The 21,890-nt window shown below is 38.1% G+C and overlaps 1 protein-coding gene across 1 annotated transcript in view; it reads right to left on the bottom strand.

Moving 5' to 3' along the window:
* Positions 1–21,458, bottom strand: part of BICC1 (BicC family RNA binding protein 1) — a 67,621-nt gene extending 46,163 nt beyond the window's left edge. The window contains exons 1-2 of the mRNA XM_009878414.1: positions 21,416–21,458; positions 3,878–3,947 (exon numbers count right to left, since the gene is read on the bottom strand). Coding sequence (XP_009876716.1) covers positions 3,878–3,944 — 67 coding nt within the window. The 5' untranslated portion in view covers positions 3,945–3,947; positions 21,416–21,458. The remainder of the gene's footprint in view (positions 1–3,877; positions 3,948–21,415) is intronic.
* Between the last annotated feature and the right edge of the window lie 432 nt (positions 21,459–21,890).

A 21,890-nucleotide genomic window follows, 5' to 3' on the forward strand; every position in this document is an offset into this window, starting at 1 on the left:
GAAGGGGAATAAAAGGAGGAAAGAAAAAGTAATGAATACGAGTGAAATCTAAACTCGTAGAAACCCATTTCCTCAAGTGCCTATAAAGCACCTTAAACTACCACCAACAACCACCGCTGCTGAATAACATGATGTTCACCTGCTCTCGATGCATTAAGCACTACAGATTCATACAACCATATGGTGAAGCAAACTGAGGATACAGTTTGGGTTAACACAGACAGCAAAAGTACACAAAGAAAAAAAAAAAAGCCCAACCCCCTCCAATAGTAAACATTACTCATGGTTAGTTCTAACTCATCCTGGTCCCCCTGTGTGAAACTCTAAGCACCGGTGATAGCACAGCAGAAAGGGCTGGACAACAAGAACAAGAGAGCAGGCCAGGTCAGCATTTTGGGAAGGGAGAGGGGAAAAAAAATGTGAGCTTATGTCTGCTTTGAAAGTGTTTGTGTAACTATGGCATCTTACCATTTAGGAACTGGCAAACTAAACTTCTATACCACTGAATACATCTTTAGAAGACAATTAATAGCATTTCTAAGGAACAGTACCATAATGGAGTGAAAAAATATGTTGAGAGCAAAATAGGAATGGATTGAACAGTTACCATCTCTCAATGTCAATTCATTGGACTACAGGAGATGTGAAACCTCCAGGACATGAGGTTCTGGGGTGTGCCTGAACTCTGGCACCCGGGCAAGGCAGAGCAGATCGTGCCAGTGCTGGTTGTTTCGTTACTGCTGGACAAGAACTGGTCATTACCCAAGTGCATTAAGTTACTTCACTTGCCTCTCAGAAGCCTTAATGGGATGGGATCTCTTTGTGAATCTGAACAAATGGCTTACTCAAAGATGCTATGGGAAGATTTATATGTGTTTGTGTGCTTTCTAAACATATATTTCCAAATACTTTACCCCTCATCATCACGAGAGCAAGAGTGCAACATCTGGTGTTCATTAAAGCCAGGAAATACTTGGTTTGCTCCTTATGAAACTATGGAGAGTTGATTATTGATTTTTTCTTTTAATACTAGCCTTTGCAAAGAGCTATTTTAGCATTTTCAATTTAAACAATAAGTTTTAATTCACAAGTTTGGTTTTTTTTCAATTCCACATATGCTAAATCCAGACACTAGATTTTTGCAATTCAAAAGATTTCAGAAAACATTACTGAGTTAGTAAGTTACAATTATGATAATAAATAGCATTTTGCAATCATCAATTTTAAAGCTGTGATCCAATAACACAGAAAAGAATCGATTTTGCAACTTGCAGGTCATCTACTCTTAGTGCTTCCGCTTCATCACAGCAATTTTCTCACCAGATCATAAAAAGGGCCTGGTACTCAGTCTTCAGACACTTGCTGAATCTTACTACACACGCCTTGTTTGCAAATTGCAATGTCTGTGTGTCGTAATTAGAAAGAAAATCTGTACTTTGTCCTTACTGGTTTAGCATCTCAAAAACTGACAACAGCAGTGAGAAGAACTCTACATTAAGCCCTAAATGTTTCCTGATAGACCGAACAACATGACAGAAACAACAGCACACCTAGAGATGTCTTCCTAAGGATTGTTTTGTCCCCTCGTGTTTTGGGAGAGGACTGTGAATGACCAAAGGCCACAATTCACATCCACAGAATGTGAAGCTACTGGAACTGCAGCCAAATTACACTGGAAAATTATATGACAAAGCCGGTGCCAGTCGTCGATGACAGGGTACAGAGTGTGGCTGCCGTACAAGACTTCCAGTCTGCGAGTGCTTCTCCCTCACTGAATGAGTGCGTGCTGGGCACTCAGTTCCCAGCCGAGAGCACGTTGTGAGTTCAAGTCCATGGAGAGCCAGGCAGTTTTTTGTTGCAGACTCTCCTCTCAATCACAAAATGTCATTAAGTGAAGCTAGAGTATGTTAAACACTTGGAATATTTTCCCTATATAAACAGCTGCGGTAGCTGTAAATGGAAAGTTACAGAATTGCAAACAATTGATACCAAGTGTAAACAGAATATATAAACTACACAATTTCACAAGAGTAAGAACCTCTCGCTTAAGGGGTTCTTTGTACACATATTGTAATTTACTATCTTAGGTGTATATATACACACAGCTTCCCAGACCAAAGCTAGTCAGAGAGTAAAAGTCTTAACTCTAGAGCTACGCTGCAGTCCACAGGCATCTGAAAAATCTTATTTAATAATATACCATATTGCTAAAATGCCTACTTGGCAGCCCATCATTCTCTAAAGCTTCCTTTGGCATAAACACTTTCCAGGATAATCACTCTCACTGCAGAAACATTTAGTATGTCCAGTTGTACGATGTGTTCCCTCCCTTCAATTTTTATGTTTATTATCAGCTCACAACTTTTGGGTATTTCCCCTGGTAGTCATATATAAACTGATAGAGCTTTACACAAACCTAACATTATCTTCAAGATGGCTAATAAAGAGGTAAAAATAATCTACATATAAAGTTGCATCAGCAAGTACCAATCCCAAAATCTGGCCAGTCCTTTCTCTAATCACTCCCTCTGTGGCCTTTCATCCATGCATTTCATCTTCAGAACTAGGCTCATTTAAACTTGAGAGAAAACAAGTGCAGGCACTGCTTTATTTCTTCTTTTCTCCCCTCAAGAGAAAAACTCTCCGCCTCTGTTTCCTGAGGAGTTTTAGCTGTGTGTCAGGTCATAGCACCTCGGGCAGAACTCATGGAGAAGAACACAGGCAGAGCACAGGTTTGCACAGAGACCTCGTCATTCGTGCATTAACATAAACTTCAGTTCCACATAGGAATATATATATACACAACACACCTGCTTTTTCCAGTCTGAATTCCTTCCCCATTTTTCACCTTTCAAGTGAAATTCTTTTTCCATGAAAGTGGAGGGGGGAAAAAAAATAAACCCATTTGTACCTCAATACCATGTAGGAAAAATATCTCAGAGATCCAATCTCACTTTACACCACAAAAACATTATGAATCCTCCACCTTTCTAAAGAGATTATTTTTCTTCCCGTGAGACCTCCTTCATTTTACAAAGGTTGTTAGCCCACATGCCTACCTATACATTCTAAATGCAAACTACAGAGAAATTATTCGAACTCCATTTTCTTGGTTTTTAATATATATCAGCCTGAGTAGAAATACATACAATGTTACAAATCACTTCCAATTTCATTTTTCCTGCAGAAGAGGAATTAAGTATTACTTTCAGCCATAGCTGAAAAGATTCTTTAAGAACAGAACTAGAAGGCTTATTTCAAAAAAGAGATATTCCAGATTGTACACGTGGTTCACCTTAATAGACTGTACTTTCAAAAGAAGTGTAATTTAAGACTTAATACAGACCACGCAGAAGAAACATCTCTACTCAGGTTTCCTAAAGAACCCAAAAGAGCACGCAGACTGTCTGTCAGAGACACAATGAGTACTGATTTGACTTGGCTTGACCAACACAAATCTTCGCACTCTACAGAAACAAACAGAAAAACCCCACAGAACACTCACTAATCTACAACTCTACAAGAAAGACTGACTTTGGCTGCTGTAAAATAATAAAAAAAAATGTTCAGACTAGATGCAGTATTATAAAGAAGAAAAACACACACACTAAAGACCATAAATACAATAGTACTTGCATGAATGTATAATGAAGTACTTGCAGTGAGTAGTGCAAGTTAAAATTTGTTTTGTACATCAAATACTGACATAAAGTTGAGAACATCAACAAGAAATTCTTACAAAAACAGCAGATGGAAATGAAAACATTTCAGATGTCCAGTATTGATATGGTGACTCTGAAGACAGAATTGTTTATTCTGTGATTATACTATTTTAAAAACTAAACTCACCCCATAAAAAGAAAAAAAAACAAAATACCTTTTTTTGATTTTGCTCCAATCTTCAACTTTGATGGCCAAGCAATTTGTGTATTTGTTTCTTCCATAATCTGTTAAAAAGAAAGCATTTATGAAAAATTAAGTTTTTATTGTTCTCCAGCAACATCCAAAGTTCATTTTTGGAAAAAGATGATGTTTATAATTTAAAATCTGTTCACTATTATTACTTTTTAACAGCACAAGTCATTAACTATTTCCTGGTTTTCTTGGTCATTCAGAAGAAATCCAAAGAGCAAACCAAGATGCTCAACAGTTTCTGTGAAGCTCAGATGACCACTATTAGCTACAGCATGCTCTATCCATCTCAGAGGGAACTTCAAAGCTTTACAGTTCAATAAAAATATTTCTCTAGTTATCTTAAAATGGCTTTGAAGCAAATCCTATAAAATTTAAATCAAGTCCTTTTGACTCTCTGCCATAAGTCAGCATATATCAGTTTGCCTTCACAGTTGGTTTTTTTTGCCTCACCTTTACCTGAAATTAATTTTTCATTGTAAGCCTATCTAGACTTCAAAAAACTTCTTGGTTTAGCAGTTCAGAGTAGAGCTTTGACAGTATTTATTACAATGCAGTGTGCAACGTATCTGTAAGTCTCCAACTAGCCAATGGGGAAAACCCTACTCATTCACTTATACTTGGAAATCCATGTAGTCATTTGGCTCAGAGCAGAATCTCTGCTGCCACCTTTGTTTCAGTGAATAAATCTACTACCCATAGGCATAATACACTGAAATTTAATACTGGCACAGTTACAGTACATCACTAACACATTTAGTAGTAATACATGAGAAGGAACTGAGCAATACCAGAGACTATATATGAAATAACAGCCTTTTATATGAAATTCAGTTCTAAGAAATGCTGGGCATGTCTATGGAGACTAAAGAACTTCTGTTTTATACTGAGATCTCACCAGTAAGCATGATGAGATCCCACATCTCATCACACTTCGGAGATGAGAGTATGTTATCATCAAGAGGACCTGAAGAAATAAGAAAGATCTGCCCGTATTAGTCCATGTCAGGATGGTTGTAGGATGCCAAGCAAATGCATTTCTTAAATATCATGAAAGGCTGCAACAGACAAGGCATTTTTTAAGAGAGATGTTGATTATAGAAGACCCTGATGAATTTTCACCTGGATCAAATGATCCAGTTCTGTTCAGTTCACAGATGGACAAGATCTGAAGAGTGACAAGCAAAAAAACCTCCTTTTAAATTTTCAGTAGCTTATCATAAAAGAGACTAAGAGCAATCATCCCAGCCTGCATCAGGAAGTGTGGCCAGCAGGACCAGGGCAGTGACTGTCCCACCGTACTCATCACTCGGGAGCCTGCACCTTGAGTCCTGTGTTCAATTTTGGGTGCTGCAGCATGGCCAGAGAAGGGCACTGAAGTTGGTGAAGGGTCTGAATAAGTCTTATGAAGGGCAGCGGAGGGACTTGGGGTTGTTGATCCTGCAGAAAAGGAGGCTTATTGCTCTCTACAACTACCTGACAGGAGGTTATAGAGAAGTGGGGATCAGTCTCTTCACACACATTATAACCAATCAGACCAGAGGAAATGGCCTCAAGTTACTTCAGGGAAGGTTTAGAGTAGACATTAGGAAAAACTTCTACACTGTAAGGGTCATCAAAGACTGGAACAGGCTGCTCAGGGAAGTGGCTGAATCACCATCCTTGGATGTGTTTAAAAGCTGTCTAGACATGACGCTCAGGGACATGGTTTAGAAGTGGGTCTGGCAGAGTTAGATTAACAGTTGGACTTGATCTTAAAAGGTCTTTTCCATCCAAAATGATTCTATGATCAGTTGGCTCAGCTTGTCTAATGTCAATTAGAAGGGGTCCTAGAATCATGGACTAAATTTGGAAGAAAGGGACCCCTGGAAGTCATTTAAGTCTAACCTGATACTCATAGCGGGGCCAAGTACAAAGTTAGGTCAGGTCGCTCAGGGCCTTGCCCATCAAGTGCTCGTTGTCTCAAATGAAGGAGATTGCACAGCCTCGCTGCACACCTTGACCGAGAAACTATGTTCTCTTATCTGGTTGGTTTTTTCTTTTGCTCAGTCTCTGGCTGTTTTCACTTGTGCTCTTTTAGGAGGAGTCTGACTCAATCCACCTTCTAAGAACTGAAGGGGTAGCCGAAGACTGCGATTAGATCTCTCTTTTACCTCACCTCCTTCATGTGGAACAAACCCTGCTCTTGGCTTCCCTTTGTACACGGAAGCATAGAATTGTTTAGGCTGGAAAAGATCACTGAGCCCAACTGTTAATGTCATAATTTCAGGTCAACCTGGTGATTGTCCACTGAAGTCACTTCTGCTTGTCAGGATCTTTATTGGGCTGAGGGGGACATAACCCGACAAAGTACTTCATATGTAGCAGTAGCTGAGCAGTCAGGAGTAACCACATCACTCGATCTGCTGTGTCATACGATACTGAGTCTATGTAAAAATACATCAAGGGTAACAACTATTAAGATTATTTAATGCAAATAATGGAAACAAGTACTCACTGTAGACTTAGGCTGTAAACCAGAAAAACAACCCTAAAGCAGAAGCACTGAAAGGGTATTTGATTGCTCTAAGTAGGAAAGAGTTAGGAAAGGAAAAAGAGCTTTTCAGATAGCAACTTCCAGCAGCTAGTTCCTCCTATACCTGTCCAACTCCCTCAGAAGGACTAAAAAGTAAATAGTTGTGCTCATATTGCTAATATGAGAGTTACGATAAACAAAGCTGACTCAGCAAAATGGGGACAGGAGGGAAGGAGGAGAATTATGCAAAGCAGTACACATGAGTACTTCGAGGCATCTGCAATAAGCATAAGCAATAAAAAAAAAATAAAATACCAAAGTAATTAGCAAAGCCACTTCCAATAAGAAAATGAATACATTAAAAAAACAGCTGCTACATTAATAAATTTTCCATAATAGTGTAATTCAGAATTAACACCGTCTTCTCTAACAGTGTTAATTCTTATCTTTCACACCCCAGCCCCTAGGACATCACAACAACTTCCAGATTAGTACACCATGTGGAAAAACTGAAAGCGTCAGCCAGGCTTCATTATACTATATATTTGGTTTCAGCAACTATTGGGTAATAAGTTACAGCTGAAATAAGACATTTCCAGGAGAGTGAAATTCTCTCAGCAACATACACATTTTTCACAATTTTCCAATCCAGATGTGAAAAAAGCTTTTTCAAAGAATTCACTTGTGTCTGATAGATGGCTTTGTGCCAGGATTATTCTTAATTGTGCGACAGGCTAAAATGAGAAGGGAGATGCTAAAAAAAAGAATGGTGCAGGACTGAGTTAAAGAAATCCAACATAAAAGGAACCACAAGAGAGGAGACAGAAGATGAGTGAATGGATGTCATTCAAGACAAGCGTTACATCACATCAGTCCTTTACCCTCTCAAAGTCTGGAGACTTCTGTCTTCAAAGAGATCAAATCCTCCCCATTTCTCATGCTAAACCGAAACAAAATGAAAGCCCACAGCCTCAGACATGGACACGTATTGGAGATGTAAGTGAGAGATGCACACGAGAACTTCAAAAGCAAAAAGCCTGACTGCCAGCCACTGAGATCTGGCCATCTAATACCCTTACGCTCTTTGGAGAAAGCAATGCTAAAAAATACCACATTAAACCAAAAGATGACTCGGTTTGGTCACTACAAAGACATCTTGATCTCTAGTCTTCAGGCAGTTAGGCACAAAAAAAGAAGTCTGGATGCATTTGAACCAAGTGCACTTACTGAAGTATAAATACTCTCAGAGTATATGGTGGCTTTCAACTCTTAAGCAGTAAACTTCATGATAAATTCCAAGCTGATTGCAATAATCATCTTTTCCACAGTTTTGAAAACCGCATATTACAAAGGAAAAAAAAAATTGTTTTTGCTGCAGCAGTTATTTTTTCCCTAGTCAAAATAATTTCTCTTGCCTGTAAAAGAAATCGAGAATTAACTACCTAAAAATGTTTGCAATGGAAAGTAACTTCTAATTTTATTTCTGAGAAATCAGGGCTTTCACAGAAACTCTTAAGAGTTTAAACTGTACCAAGTGCTTTTTTAACATTGCGTATAGTATTTATGGAAGGAGTCACAAAGCTCTAGAAACCAAAAAAATAGATAAAAATTTACTATAATTGTTAAAACTTGAAGGGAAAGATGATGCTGAAAACTGTGACTGTAAAGCTCTGCATAGCTTAGATCACTTCTGCATGAACTTTTAGTCCTGTTTTACCATTCTAACCCAAGCAGTTTTAAGCACCAGGATTTTACTTTCTTTCCTGAAACAAACTTGGAATCACTCCACAAAAACCTCAACTGCATGTTGCAATGGAACAGTTTTATTAGTGAAAACTCTGGGTTATGCCACATACCCTTAGAACAGCAGTACTGCTCTTAAATGAACATAACAGAACTCCCTTCACAAATAATAAATAAATAAATAAATAAATAAATTAAATACATGTATTTCAATAGTAGAAATACTTCAGTTATAAATCATTTAGTGGGAATTCAGCCTAGGGATGACTGAGCCAGAGTTTATGAAATAGCACCTCTGCTGAGGTTTCCCTTTTCATACAAAGTGAGAGGGTTCATGCTAAATCAGTACTTTCCTTACCTTGAGGGATCAGCTGACCAAAGGGAGCAGGCATGTTTGGCAGCAAGATTTAATCCCATAGTAAATAATCTCATGCTTCCACTCAAAATAAGGAAAATGCTAAGCAATTATCTATCTACATCTTCCCTTCCTCCCCCTTCCCCAAGAGAAACTGCAGTTTGTGCAGCCAAAATATGCAAGCCATTCTCAGTGGAGAACATACAGAAGATGACACAAGATACTGGAAGATACCAACAAAACAAATAAGTCTGTGCCCTGACCCTGAAAAAAATGGCTCTTGTTGCAAATCATCAGGCCTTTAAGTAAAAAAAAAACAAACAAAACAACTAACATCTAACTGTAAAGCAGCTGGAAGAAAAGCTTTTGGCTTCTTTGCATTCTAGCTTGAAAAAAAAAAAATAGTTTAAGCACTTTGGGGAGTTTTACATTAAGACAGTAAGAAGTTATTTTTTTTTCTTACTCTCCAGTTTTTGTTTGGCTGATTTTGGATGGAAACTGGAATGCCCTGAATACAAAAAAACAACCAAAACTCTCCCCAAAGCCCATGAGCATTTCAGAATTCAAAGGAGGTATTTTACACTGAGTAGATGAAAAGGACCAACATAACAAGTAGACCTTTCTTCATTTAAAACAAGCATATTAAAGAGGTATGCTTTAGAGTTAGTGTTATTATCTATTTCCTATCTTCCCACCTTTGGGATTTGTACAATTTGGCCATTTCTGCCTCCGTTCTTATTCCCAGTAAAAGGGAAAAAGGAGAAGAGTGGAACCAGTGGGGCTCTGCAGTTGCCTTTCTCAACATTAGCTCAGCAACCAGCTCACTCCAACCATAATGACAAAAGTGATTCTCAAAACTGCAAGCATAACTGTCAAAACCAGACAGTTTATTATTTCATCAATGGAAAAACCCCTTTTCAGTGCGAGGAATTGGCTTTCTCAAGTTAACCTTGCTTAAAATACAACAAAAGATATACACACCAGTTTAACATGTAGAATACTTAAACAACAAATCTGCATAGATGTTAAAAACCTTGTAAACACATTTAGATTACGCTTTTTGAACAGGCACATGTTTACCTTAATCTGTACATAAAAAACCTTTAAAAAAAATAAAATACACAATGCTAAGTTTTGTAGATGCCCTGAATTTTTCATGCTATAAAAATTCCTAGAAAGCAATGAAACCGTATGCCCACTGATGGTTTTTATTTTTCTGTTCATGTCATGTTTTGAACAGCTGAGTTTTTGTCTTCAAAGAATTTTCTTAGATTATCCTCTATGCAGGTTAAAGAAACCCAGACACCTAGGTTTAGATCAACAGCATCAACAGCACAAGGCACACGTAAGCATTTGCAGTACTGCAACAGTAGCTCAATTTCCACCATCAAACGGTGCAACTCCTCAGGGAGCACCTAACTTCTTTCCTACTTGGAATATTTCAGAGACTACACTCCATCTCTCATAAGCAGACTGCCCATCCTGCCCATGACGAAACCTGAACATCCTGCATGAAGTATCTGAGCACACTGCTTAGGTATACATATTAAAATTATGCTGAATAACTACAAGTGATAATAGCCATGAAAATTAAAACCATTATTGTCTCTGAGGCAGTGTAAAACGCAGAGGTGGATGAGAAGTGGGGGAGGGAACTGAACAGGGATTCTTCTAACTTAATTAACAGTTCCAAAAGCCGTCCACTTCCCACAGGGGTACTGGAGGCAGCGCTCTCTTTCTCTGCCGGTTAAGTGACAAAGCAAAAAAGGCTACTACAGGGAAAAATAATTACATCCTTCCAGATCTCGGTTTCTACTGAGAAAATGCCTCTGTGTACAGACAAAAAAACTACCACAAAAGTTTACAATCGAGGCAGGGCCCAAACTACATTCTGAATTATCTTTAGAGTCATTTTTCACATCATTCTCAAACCTGCATTTACACATCTCGGAACACTTCCTAGCATAAAATCGCCTTCCAGCCAAACAAAAAGGTGTGAACAAATAAGATGCATTTTTTCCAAGCAATATGAGGTTTAAAATTAAAAAGTTTGATGCAATGCTACATAACAAGTCAAGGGAAAAAGTAAACAGGAAAAGAGGAGAAAACTGCTGTAAATTAGAAACAGAACAAAATGACTTTGAAGTATAAGACAAAATATAGATGGCTGAGCAGCATCAGTAGTCCCAGGTCCCTCTCCTGAGGGAAAAAAAAAAATTACAAGGATCTAATTCGCCATCAAGCAGGTATTGGCAAGGTAGCAGAAATGTGGGACAGACACTGCTCCTTTATATTTCAAGTGCACAGCTCGGAGCAGCAAGTATAAAGGCACCTCCGGAAAATTATTATTGGCAACATGACCAGCTGGAACTTCAGAGCCAGTTGCATCTGCAAGTTGAAAATAGCTCCTAATCTCTATTTTAACACAGCATCAATAAATATCCCTTTCTTCACTAACATAAGATAAGAACTATAAAGCGCTCGGAGCCCGAAACAAGACCCGACACGTATTACTAAGAAGCAAGTGCCTCCCAGTGTAACTGTGTACATCACAAACTGCTGCAGGGGAGGGTAGGACAAGGACAGGGAACGACAGAGTATTATTTGCGTGAAGGTTATGATAATAGAAATTTTATAAGGAAGTGTTTTGTAATTTTGTTTTGGAGGTGAATTTCCATCAGCTTAAGGAAAAAACCAGCAACTCTTTGCGGATTACCCTAGATTGCTAAATTTATGGAAGATAACCTGTACTCCTGCCACCAACACTCACCTCGACCTCCCAGCACAACGAATTTCTGAATCCTACCACATATCTTTTTGCTCCTCTACAGGTACAATTTAATTCTTCAATTATTTACAGGGAGCACACTGTTTAAAGGATAAAATCAAAAAATATTTAAGCAGTGAGGTTAGATTGCAGTGCTGGCTGAATAACTTTAAGACGAAATAACTGCACAACTTTTGTGGATAGGTTTTGAATGATAAAGTGGGCTTTAAAAACAAAGGTTGTAACAAGTCACATTTTTTTTTAAGCATCAGAGCCATTCCAAAATCAGGTTTATTACATAAAGGAGACCAAAATGTGATGGAACTTGGCATGATGCCATCTGTCATCTGACACAATTCTTCAAGCATTTGTTTTTCCAAATATCAAATTAATTTTCCAGGATATCAAATTAATTCAGTAGTTAACTGAAAATACTATGAGAGATATTAGAGTGGTCTGATTACATTTATCTCAGAAGATAAACATTGTCCTCATTTTGTGCCTGTTAATTTTCTTTTACACCTAAAACGATCTTAAATAATTTGCAAACTCTGTTGATATCAAACTGACCCATAGCACTGTTTTAATCTCAGCAACATATGTAAAATGACTTGTCAGTAGAAACAAATGCTCATTTTCAGACAGATACAGGTCACAGAATTGAGAGGTCCTTATAGACCATCACTTACAAGTGCACAGAAGCTGCATTTGATACCAACACCTTCTGTTAAAAAGTCCGTTTTCTGTAAAGCACCAACTGCTTCAACTTAAAGTAGTCACATAAAACAAATGGGAAACTCCACAAGTATTTCTAAATCAAACGGAATAGCAAAAGTATAAGCTTGTATTTGGAATACAGCTTTAAGAACCATAATGGAAGCTGGAGGTGTGCAAAGACTATTTAGAAGTTTTAAGACCCGGTTGATCGGCAATTTTCATTTTCAAAACTAAACCGTTTTTCTTTTAAGAAGAGTCACAGACAAAATAAGTTTAACATAAACATGGTTACAGGTGTAATGTAAAATTTTCTTGCAATTAACAAAGCAAGAGTACCAGGTCAAAGGGATTAATATACCCATTTACTAAATCTCACCAAAGAAGAAGTCAAAATTCAGTACTGCAGATTTCACTTGTTAAAAATCTTTAACATCTGAATGAGCGTTTTAGAAAATGAACTATTACATGCACCATCTAATTCTCTCTTAAAATTGTCACATGACTATGTGGTTAACACCAAACCTCAGGATGCCTTATAGAAAAAACCACGCGCACACAAATTTTGCCAGTCTCTGAATGTTCTCTTTCACAGACATGAAATGTTCATCCTGCACCTTCTGCTTTCGGAGAAGCATCAGTGAGGCTCGCTCTGTATGTATGCATTGGGAACATTAGCAACAAGTTTATAGCTTATTTGAAATCTGGAATATTGTTTGCATGAAAATTAAAAAGAAAAATAATTCTATACAAGCAGGAGGAGACCTGAGCTGAAAAATGACAGTAGACAAGTAAAAGTCTACATGGGCTGGTAGTTATTTCTCCTCCTTCTTCTAATGCAGAAGTGGGGAAGCAGCAGTCTCTGAGAGGATGACAAATCCCTGAATATGAGTTTTGGCAGCAAGAACAGAGCACTGGGGTGTAGCTCGAAGCAGAAGGAGTATTATATTTACTGGTTTGTTGTTTTTTGGGGTTGTGGGGGAGGAGAAAGCAGGCAAAGAACAAGGATGGGAAGGAAGAACAAGACACAGAAAGGGGTCATGTGAAGTTACCCAGGAACCAACAGTGTGATTTCAGCCTCTAAAATTGGCGAGGCCAGAGTAAGCCCTCGAGCTGCCAGAGCCAGAACACAGCCATGGTCCAGCACCAGGGACTCCCGGGTTTGGGGAGGAAATATGGGGTATGCAACAAGTGAAAAGGGAGGAGACGACAAAACTTAGCCCAAAGCATGGTGCAAATATACAGCTCTTTCCCAAGTCCCGCCTGCATCTTCAGTATAGCGATGGATCCCTATTCCAAGCCCTGTTGTGGGTAGGGTTTCCCCCCCCAAGGTGGTCTGCATATGAAATGCAAAACTTGAATTCACTGTTTATATTACAACTACTTGAAAAAAGAAGGCAATACAGTGCATCTGACTCCACAGCATTAATGTCACCTTTCTGTAGGTAAAGGGGCTATTTCCACGCAGAGCCAGATGGCCCCAAGGTCCCTGCATGTTCCAGACCAAAATATCATTTCAAGTTTGTGCTCCTGTGCACAGTGGCAGCCCAGTGAGAATTAAAACCATAAAACATAGAAAACCCTTAAAAAATTTTGGTCTTAATTTAGATTGCTGATGCTAACAGTTTGCATGTAAGTGTAAACTACTTAAAAATACCCAACGAAATGATACGCAGGGAGGACAAGTATCGAGCCCCAGTTCTGTAAGGTTTCTGTACAGGGAGGAGCATTTTGAAAAAAGTGCCTTCCCAAGTGCAAGGACACGAGAGCATCTCCCTTGTGGGGTAAGAGCACCTGATCTTCGTATTTTATATTCCAGCTGTCAGACAGCCCAGGCACATTTATAAAAAAGTATCTGTATATGACTAATTGGTTAGTTCTTTCCCCCTAAATTCACCTGTCTTTGAAAAGGTTAATATCTAAATTACTTCAGAGACTATCATATGGGACAACCTGTATGGGTGACGTTCAGTACTGCCATATGTGGTTTTTTCATGCTTCCATTGCAAGTAATTTGTTTCAATACTGCAGGATCTTCACAAACTAATTCACCTCCGTTCAACTGACTTTTATTTTATGATAACTTTAAATGATAAAATAACTTGATACAAAAAAAAAAAAAAGTCTTTCCGAATTTTCCCACTAATCTAGATTCAGGTATAAAAAGGCACCAGAAGGAATACACGTCTGTTTCCCATTCGCGTATTTCTACACAGCTTCATGTCAATCTAAGCAAAATACTAACATGTGCTCCTCCAGCTTCTCATGACTGATAATTTTGTGGTCTGCATGTAGAGACTTGGAGAATTCCACAAAGAAGCATATGGGCTGTTTGTTGTGAAGGACTACATCCTAGCCCAGATTCAACAAATTTATCATCTTCACTGGGTATTCACAGCTACTCCTAATCTTTACCAAGAATTAAGGCAAGCATGTACAGTACAAAGTTGTGCTGAAGCTAGAGGACAAGACTAACATCATAGGCAATATATTAATTTTTTCATAGTTTTGATCAACAGATATCATCTGATAATACCTAAAAAAAACCTAATTAACAGATCACATATAAATAAAGGCAGCAGAGTTAACATCAGCTTTGCAACTCAAACTTTCAAGTTACAAATAAAAGCTCTAAAGCATTAAAGAGAGGATTGGGGAAAGCTACCTCTGTGGATATGGCTTTGGAATTAATATAGTTTCCTTTTCCATTAAGGCATTTCTGCCTTAGAAGGGGAGAGAACATATGCATGCACACACACATACTACATCTTTTTGTAACCTTTTTAACCTTTACCCAAGATGAACTGGGAAAGATCATTCTGAAAACAAGGGTCTTGCTTAAACAAGCAAGTATTGCAGTATTGTTATGTCAAAAAAATGCATTAAATGAACCTTCTCCAACAATAATACTTATGGAACTTTGTATTTAATTTACAAACAGAGCAAACAAAGTTAAGTGAGAAGAAAACTCACTTAACTCACTCATCAATCAAAAGCCTTTACCTATGGAGAAACATTGAAGTCATTGCTTTGACTTGAATGTTTCGCTCAGTCTCAATGGAACTGTTAAATAAAGATCATAGGTAATAATTTTATTTTAAATAAGTAACTGAAAGTACAGCCAAATCATAAAGATGATATCTCAGCATGCAAAAAAAAAAAAGCTAGCAACATATCTGTGTGTACAGCATTAATGATTTCTACAGAAGTAATAGAAAAAAAGGGCAGCCCCCCATAGCACACTGGTAGAAGACTGGGACTTACAGAGTAGAAAGTATTAAGTATCTCAGTCATGACCGTGGTGACAAATCATTCCTTCTCCATTGCTTTACAACGCAAGAGATCACGCACAAAATATTAAGTACAGGCGTAAGGTGGCATAAAATGGAACTTGATCAACTAAAACTCTGATTCACTTGGAACTCAGACCAAGCTCCAAGCAGTGATGTAGAGTCACTCAGTGTAACACCACAGGATCAAAACTCCTGCTGCTTCTGGCCAAGGGAATTATTCACAAGCAACTCAAAGACAGCTGCTGTTTCAGGACTTCTGCCTGCAATGGGCACTTCAAGGATTAGGCCCAGAGAGCATTTTCATACAGAGATCAAATCTCAAGATTATTCCTTTGTATCAGAAGCAACACAGAAAAAACTATCGATGAAACGAAAAAAAAACCCACACTCCCACACTTGGAATTACTCCATTCCCTTAACAGAACGACTGCTCTGCTAGAGACGTGATGAATGCAGTTTTTCGCAAGAATGAAGCCTTCCCACCACTTAGCTCTGCCTGAACTAAGCAAAAAGTTAAGTAAGCATTCTCAATTTACCTTTTTAGAGAAACCAATCCAACCTAAACAGTCTCCTTTTCACTGGGTGTGGTTTTACCACAAGGCAGATAAACCTCTCCATCCCAAGAGTTCCTGCACATGTTGACTGCCACTGACATTCCTTCAACTCTAATCCACAATTGCTTCCTTTTCCCAGGAAGCTAAACGAGAAGCTCAACATAAATTAGAACTGCATGCCAGTGTTCCCATCACAGCCCAGCACAGCCAGGCCTTTCAAGAAAATTCTGGAAACGTATGGCCTTAATATATCCTTGTCACATGCTACGAGCCAAATGCTACATCAGGAGGTTGTTTTAATGCTAAGGCAGATACTGATTTCTACACAGAAAAAGTGGAAGGTGGGGAACCAGTTTCTTTAGTTCAAAACTGTGCCTGTGGTTGAAATAGAGACAAATCCCATGATAATTCATAATAATCAGGAACCCACTGTGTCTCACTAGATAAACAGTACTGGAAGAAACCGATAGCTGAGCAGTTGCCATTACAAACAGGAATACAGCCTTAGGGAAACTATAATTATAAATAGGAGTTCTAGAGAAGTCATGGATGAAGACACATTGAAAGCCCTTCAGAAGTTACTGCTGAACACAGGTAATAATCAGCCTGAGACAGCTTAGTCTCAGGTCAATGATTAATATTTTCTTTGCCTGAAAATGCCCTGAGCCTAACTACACATTTCATGTTCAGAGATTAAAAGGAAGACTGATCAGCTTTCTGCCTGACCTATTACAGACAGAAGAATGTAAATTCTTTTTCAGTTAATTTATTTGTATCAGTATTATCTATACTTACAAAAGCATTCATGTATAGATAAACACTGTATCAATATATGCACCTATAAAACTGTTGCAAAAGTTGCAAGGTTTGCCCCAGATCAACCTACCAAACATTTTTCAAAGATACAAGCGAAACCACAGGATATTGCAAAACAAGCTCTTTTACTCTCTTAGATAAACAAATGGAGTCTGAGGCATCTTTCTTACTGCCTTGGCTGCCACAGCCCCCTAGGCAAATAAAAGGTAGCATACAATCATTAAAAACTACTGCATACAGAAGAGTAATCTAACAGAAAGGCGATTAAAGATGCAATCAGATATACCTATTTTTTGCATCTTAAAATAATCACAATTTTGAGGACTTTGGGGTTTAGGTTGTAGTGGGTTTGAGTTTTTTTGTTGTTTGTTCTGCTTCTTAAGTTTCCTACTGCTACTGTTTTCACTATCTACATCAGAAAAGCAACTGGGTTTAAGGGATGGTTTCACCAAATGTTGCTTCCAAAATGGCCTCAGTATCTTTTAAGGCACTATTCAGTTCACAAAATATGAAGCTACAGGTGTAGCACATTATATGAAAGACAGGAAGGAAAATGAAAAAGGAAGACTCTAGTCTTCCATTACACTCCCAAGCTCCTAATAATTAACAGAAGAGATTTTGGCACACACATACAACGCTTGCCCATTTGCATCTTCGCACAATTACATCCCCCTTCAAGGAGTAACAGCCCGCAGTCAAGAGAAGCACAAGTGTTTAAACATACATTTTGCCCAAATCCTGTGATGTCTTAAAAAAGCTCTAAGTATTTGTGCAGTACAGATATACAGATACTCCTAAAAACACCATTTCACTTCGATTAAAAACAAACAAAAAAAAACACCAAGCAAAAAAAAAAAAAAAAGCCAACACCCAACCCACAAAACCTACATAACCTCAAATATTGAGAAACAGCAAAACCCACAAGTTACAGCTGACTGGCAGCATAGCATGCTTTCCGTAAAACCGAATTCTGCAAACTAACTCTTGAAAGCCAGGAAAGGAAGAGCAGAGGAGCTCCTTCAGAAATATTCTAAAAGCCCATGACTAACACATGTACACACTGAATTGTGCTGAAACTAGCAGCTTGCATCTGACCTGGAGCCAAGTCCTTGGGCAGAGCACCACGTGTGCATCACTTCCACTCACGACCTTCTGCGTGTGCCGCCCTGCGTTAGCCCAAGAACTCCACCCAACCTTCACTAAACGCACAACCTCTGCCTATCGTCCACTGCACTCTTCACAGTCCCATGATAAGGCTAGCTGTACACTCTTGCCCTGAGAGATTTCAGGATGAAAGGTTATCATCGGCACTAAGATTTCAATTATTTTAGAAAAAAAAACAACATGTGATGAGGCAAGAAATAAAAACAAACAGAAATGATGCATTAAATTCCTCTCTGTCCACACAAGCAACCCTCATCTGCTTTGGATTATGAACTCTTTAGGGCAAAGACCTTCCTACGCCACCTTCCTACATTTTATGTAAGAGTGCCATGCACATCTATAGTGCTACATAAATTATATGTCTAGGAAGGGCCTTACTGGGCTATGAGGTGTGAACCATGTGTTACAGAAATCAATGGAAGAAAACCACCATCAACTGAAAATGAGGTCTGAATCAAGAACAAGCAATATCTTCACATTATGTATTACTCTCATAGAATAAATTCAGATGATATACAGAGTAAGGTCCACAAGGATCTTTCACATAAATGATATGTAACACAACAGCAAAGCAATCCATGTTTATTTAAGATTACCTGTCACTGAACTGCAGATCAGATAGCTCTAGAGAGAGAACTGTCACATTATTTACTTATTTCTTGCTAAATCATTAGCAGCTCCCAGTGGTTTTGAAAAATCCACATTAGATTACACTAGGTTTTCCCTGCCTTGTAACAGCACTAAAACTTAGAAATATTTGAAGAATATGCGCTAAAGACTCCGTATTTTTTAAGATGACGCTACCAAAAAACATTTATTTACTTCTCACTTAAATTCAGGAGCAGAGGAAGGGGCACTTCACCACTTAATCTTCTCCTGCTATGACAGGGCAGAAATAATATCTTGACTCACCCCTTGTGGCCAAGAGCTGGGGCTTATTCTGTAACTCCTCCAGCAACTGCAGAACATGTGATTGCTTCTGCTAAAACGCTCAGTAAAATACTGCATTTTGACATTTGAACTGTTAGTATTAAACTTCAACGGTTAAAAGTTGAGAGAAGTTCACATCCACTGAGTATCTGCTTGCTTATGAAAACCCAAGAAAGTTATACTACTGGCTCACATACGAAGACCAGTAAAAGACCAAAACCTGGCATTAACTTTCTTTAAAAGCACAACAGATTCATTAGAGCATACACATGTAGCTTAACAAGCCAGGCAGAGTCCCTCACTTCGAGCCCAGCTCAGAGAGCACACGAGCAGCTTCTGTTCCTCCTGAGGACAAGCAAATGAAGAACTGAGAGCTGTGCCCTGTTCGCCAGCCACCAGGCAGGACCCAGCAGCCACCTGCAGGATGACCGTGTTGTTTCACTCCATCCAGCACTGGCAGCCTCTCTCCTTCCCCTTGATTTGTCTGATGTGTCTTGACAAATCACCTTCTGGAATCTTTGCCTTACCAACTTCTGCCATTTTAGCACTCACGTCAAAATTTCTTTCCACCCAAGTTAATTTCAGCATGTTTGGCCAAGTTTGACAGAAAGTACTATACACACGGCATTATTTATCCAAATTACACTGAGTTCTTGATGCACCTCCTCTCTGATGCACTTCCCCTGCCCATTCCCCTCAAAAGCCTGCTAATAATACCCTAAGAAAGTCTCGTTTTAAAAACTATTAAAAAATAATAATGCACTCACCATAGCTTCAAATTCATATTGTTTCTGAAAGTTATCTTGCTGCCTTAGTCTGCCATGTATTTCTAACGTTACAAATCACTTTCTACCTCTCTACACAACCTGAAACACAGAGTCTTCATTTTACCTCCAGAAAACTGACTTATTCATGTCACATGAGAAAGGAAAAAGCTTAACTCTGATTAGAGGAAATTGCACAGACAGAGATGGTGAGTAAGCTATGAGTAACTGTCCAAAGATTTTTTGAACAAAAGAAAACTCACAAAGAAGATTGTTTCCATCTGTTTTTATTAGCTGTAGTATCATGTATGTGGACCTAGAAACCTTAAGCAATCTAAACTATAGGGATGCTATAACTCTAAGAGTGCCAGTCAAAATGAAGCAGCTTTAACCAGCATCTTCCCTGGGCCTCTATAATAGGCCCATATACAACAATATATTAATGCCAAAATAGACACTACACGGATTATCAATATAAGAAGTGTATTCTTACTCACATACTTGGGAGTTCTTCTGCATTTTGCTTTCCTGTTAAATTCAACAGTATTTTTTGCTATTACACTAATAACCACAGTCTCCAGGTATATCATATCTACAGTAAATCACCAAGTACCCAAACACACACGTCAGATACACAAACCACTCAAGCCCACACAAAGAGAATATTTTGTCCATAGCTTCAAGAACTATGAGCAGGTTTATACAAGTGAGAGAAATGAATGTTTAAATTGAAATATCAAATGTGTGAAATTAAGTATATGCTACTAGGGCTCAGACTTGTTTCAGCAAGTAAAAAAACCCAAATAACTCCATGTATTTTGATAAAATCTAAAGGAAGAATTATTGACACATTAGGCAGTTAAGTACAAATATGTACAGTAACTCTCATTGTCAGTTGACAGCAACATAATCTGAAGATTCCAGTAAAATATCTTCTAAACAAACATTTTGGGAGCACACATACTCCTTCCCATCAGCCTTTATCAAGGCATCTGACAACTGTATGCAGGATAAAGCATTCTTTTGCATTTAAAAAGATGCCTTTTCAGAAGAACCACTTACAAATAGGAAGAAAATACAGAAAATACAGCAAACTACTTGTTTAATGGACAACCAGGTAAAAAGGAGTTTCAAGGCATTTTGGTATATAGCATGAAAGTTGACACTGTCTTTCCTGTAGTACAGAAATAAAAAAAAAAGGTCGTCATTTTTATTAGCATACTGTAGGCAGAAATTCATCAACAGAATTTTTAAATATTTTACACACTGTCCTTGGGAAAAAACAACAACAAAAAACAAAACATGTTGCTTTGCAACAGTAATTTCAAAGTCGTTACTCTTGACCATGTTTCTCTTTGTAGTTTAGTTGCTGTAGGACTATTTTTTTCAGTCCAGCCATGCCTCTGTCTAACCACAAACTTTACTGAATCACTCTGTGGATTGTGCCTTTCTTTCTTAAAAGGCCTTTGCATTTCTCAACCAAATATTTATGCTTTCAACAATACCAGAGTAAGTTTCACATAATTTTTTAATTAACAGGATATAGCATTTATCTATAGGCATAAAACCCCTAAGATCACCTCACAACATCTTCTGAATTAATGCTGTGCTATAAAACAAACTTTCATGACATATTTTGACACTTTCAGTTAAAGAGAAATTAAGTTTTTGTGCACAGGGGATAGCATACACTAAAGAACATATTTCTCATCACATTTCATACATAGCTGATGGTTAGTAGACATTGAAAGACAAAAATAATTTTAAAAATTTGATCAATACGGTGGAAATTGCACATTAAGTTTAATTACTCTATCTCATGAATGAGCAGAGTGCAGAATTTCTCCTCTAGTCAACTGATGTTACAGAATTAAAATACCTTCCTTACCTTCTGAAAAAAGTCTTCCCCACTTTTCCCTTTGCCCTCTGCAGCAGCTGTAAAACAAAAGCAGGATCTGATTACTAAATACATAAGGGAACATTTACAGTTTTACATATAGAAGTCGTAACTCTAGGCAATTTTTTCTCATGCAATAAATTTTGTCAACAACTGACTAAGACCCAGAATAACCTTCTGCAAGTCACTTGCTAAGGATGAAGACCAGGTAGATGTTTGTATTTGCATACTAGAACACACTGATAGCCAATAGATGCACTGATACATAGATAGATACACTGATAGATAATAATTCAGTTGCAAAATAAATGTGGTCTGTAAGTCCTATGACTTATTCACACTGCATACTTTGCTCTGTAATTCTACCAACAGAAGGATCACAAGAAAGCTGGGAGGACACAAGATTTGCTAAATCACGACTAAAAATTAGAACCAAAAGAAGAATAAGCATTACGTTAAGCCAGAA

This window comes from Apaloderma vittatum, unplaced genomic scaffold, assembly GCF_000703405.1.
Source record: "Apaloderma vittatum isolate BGI_N311 unplaced genomic scaffold, ASM70340v1 scaffold7391, whole genome shotgun sequence".
NCBI lineage: Eukaryota > Metazoa > Chordata > Aves > Trogoniformes > Trogonidae > Apaloderma > Apaloderma vittatum.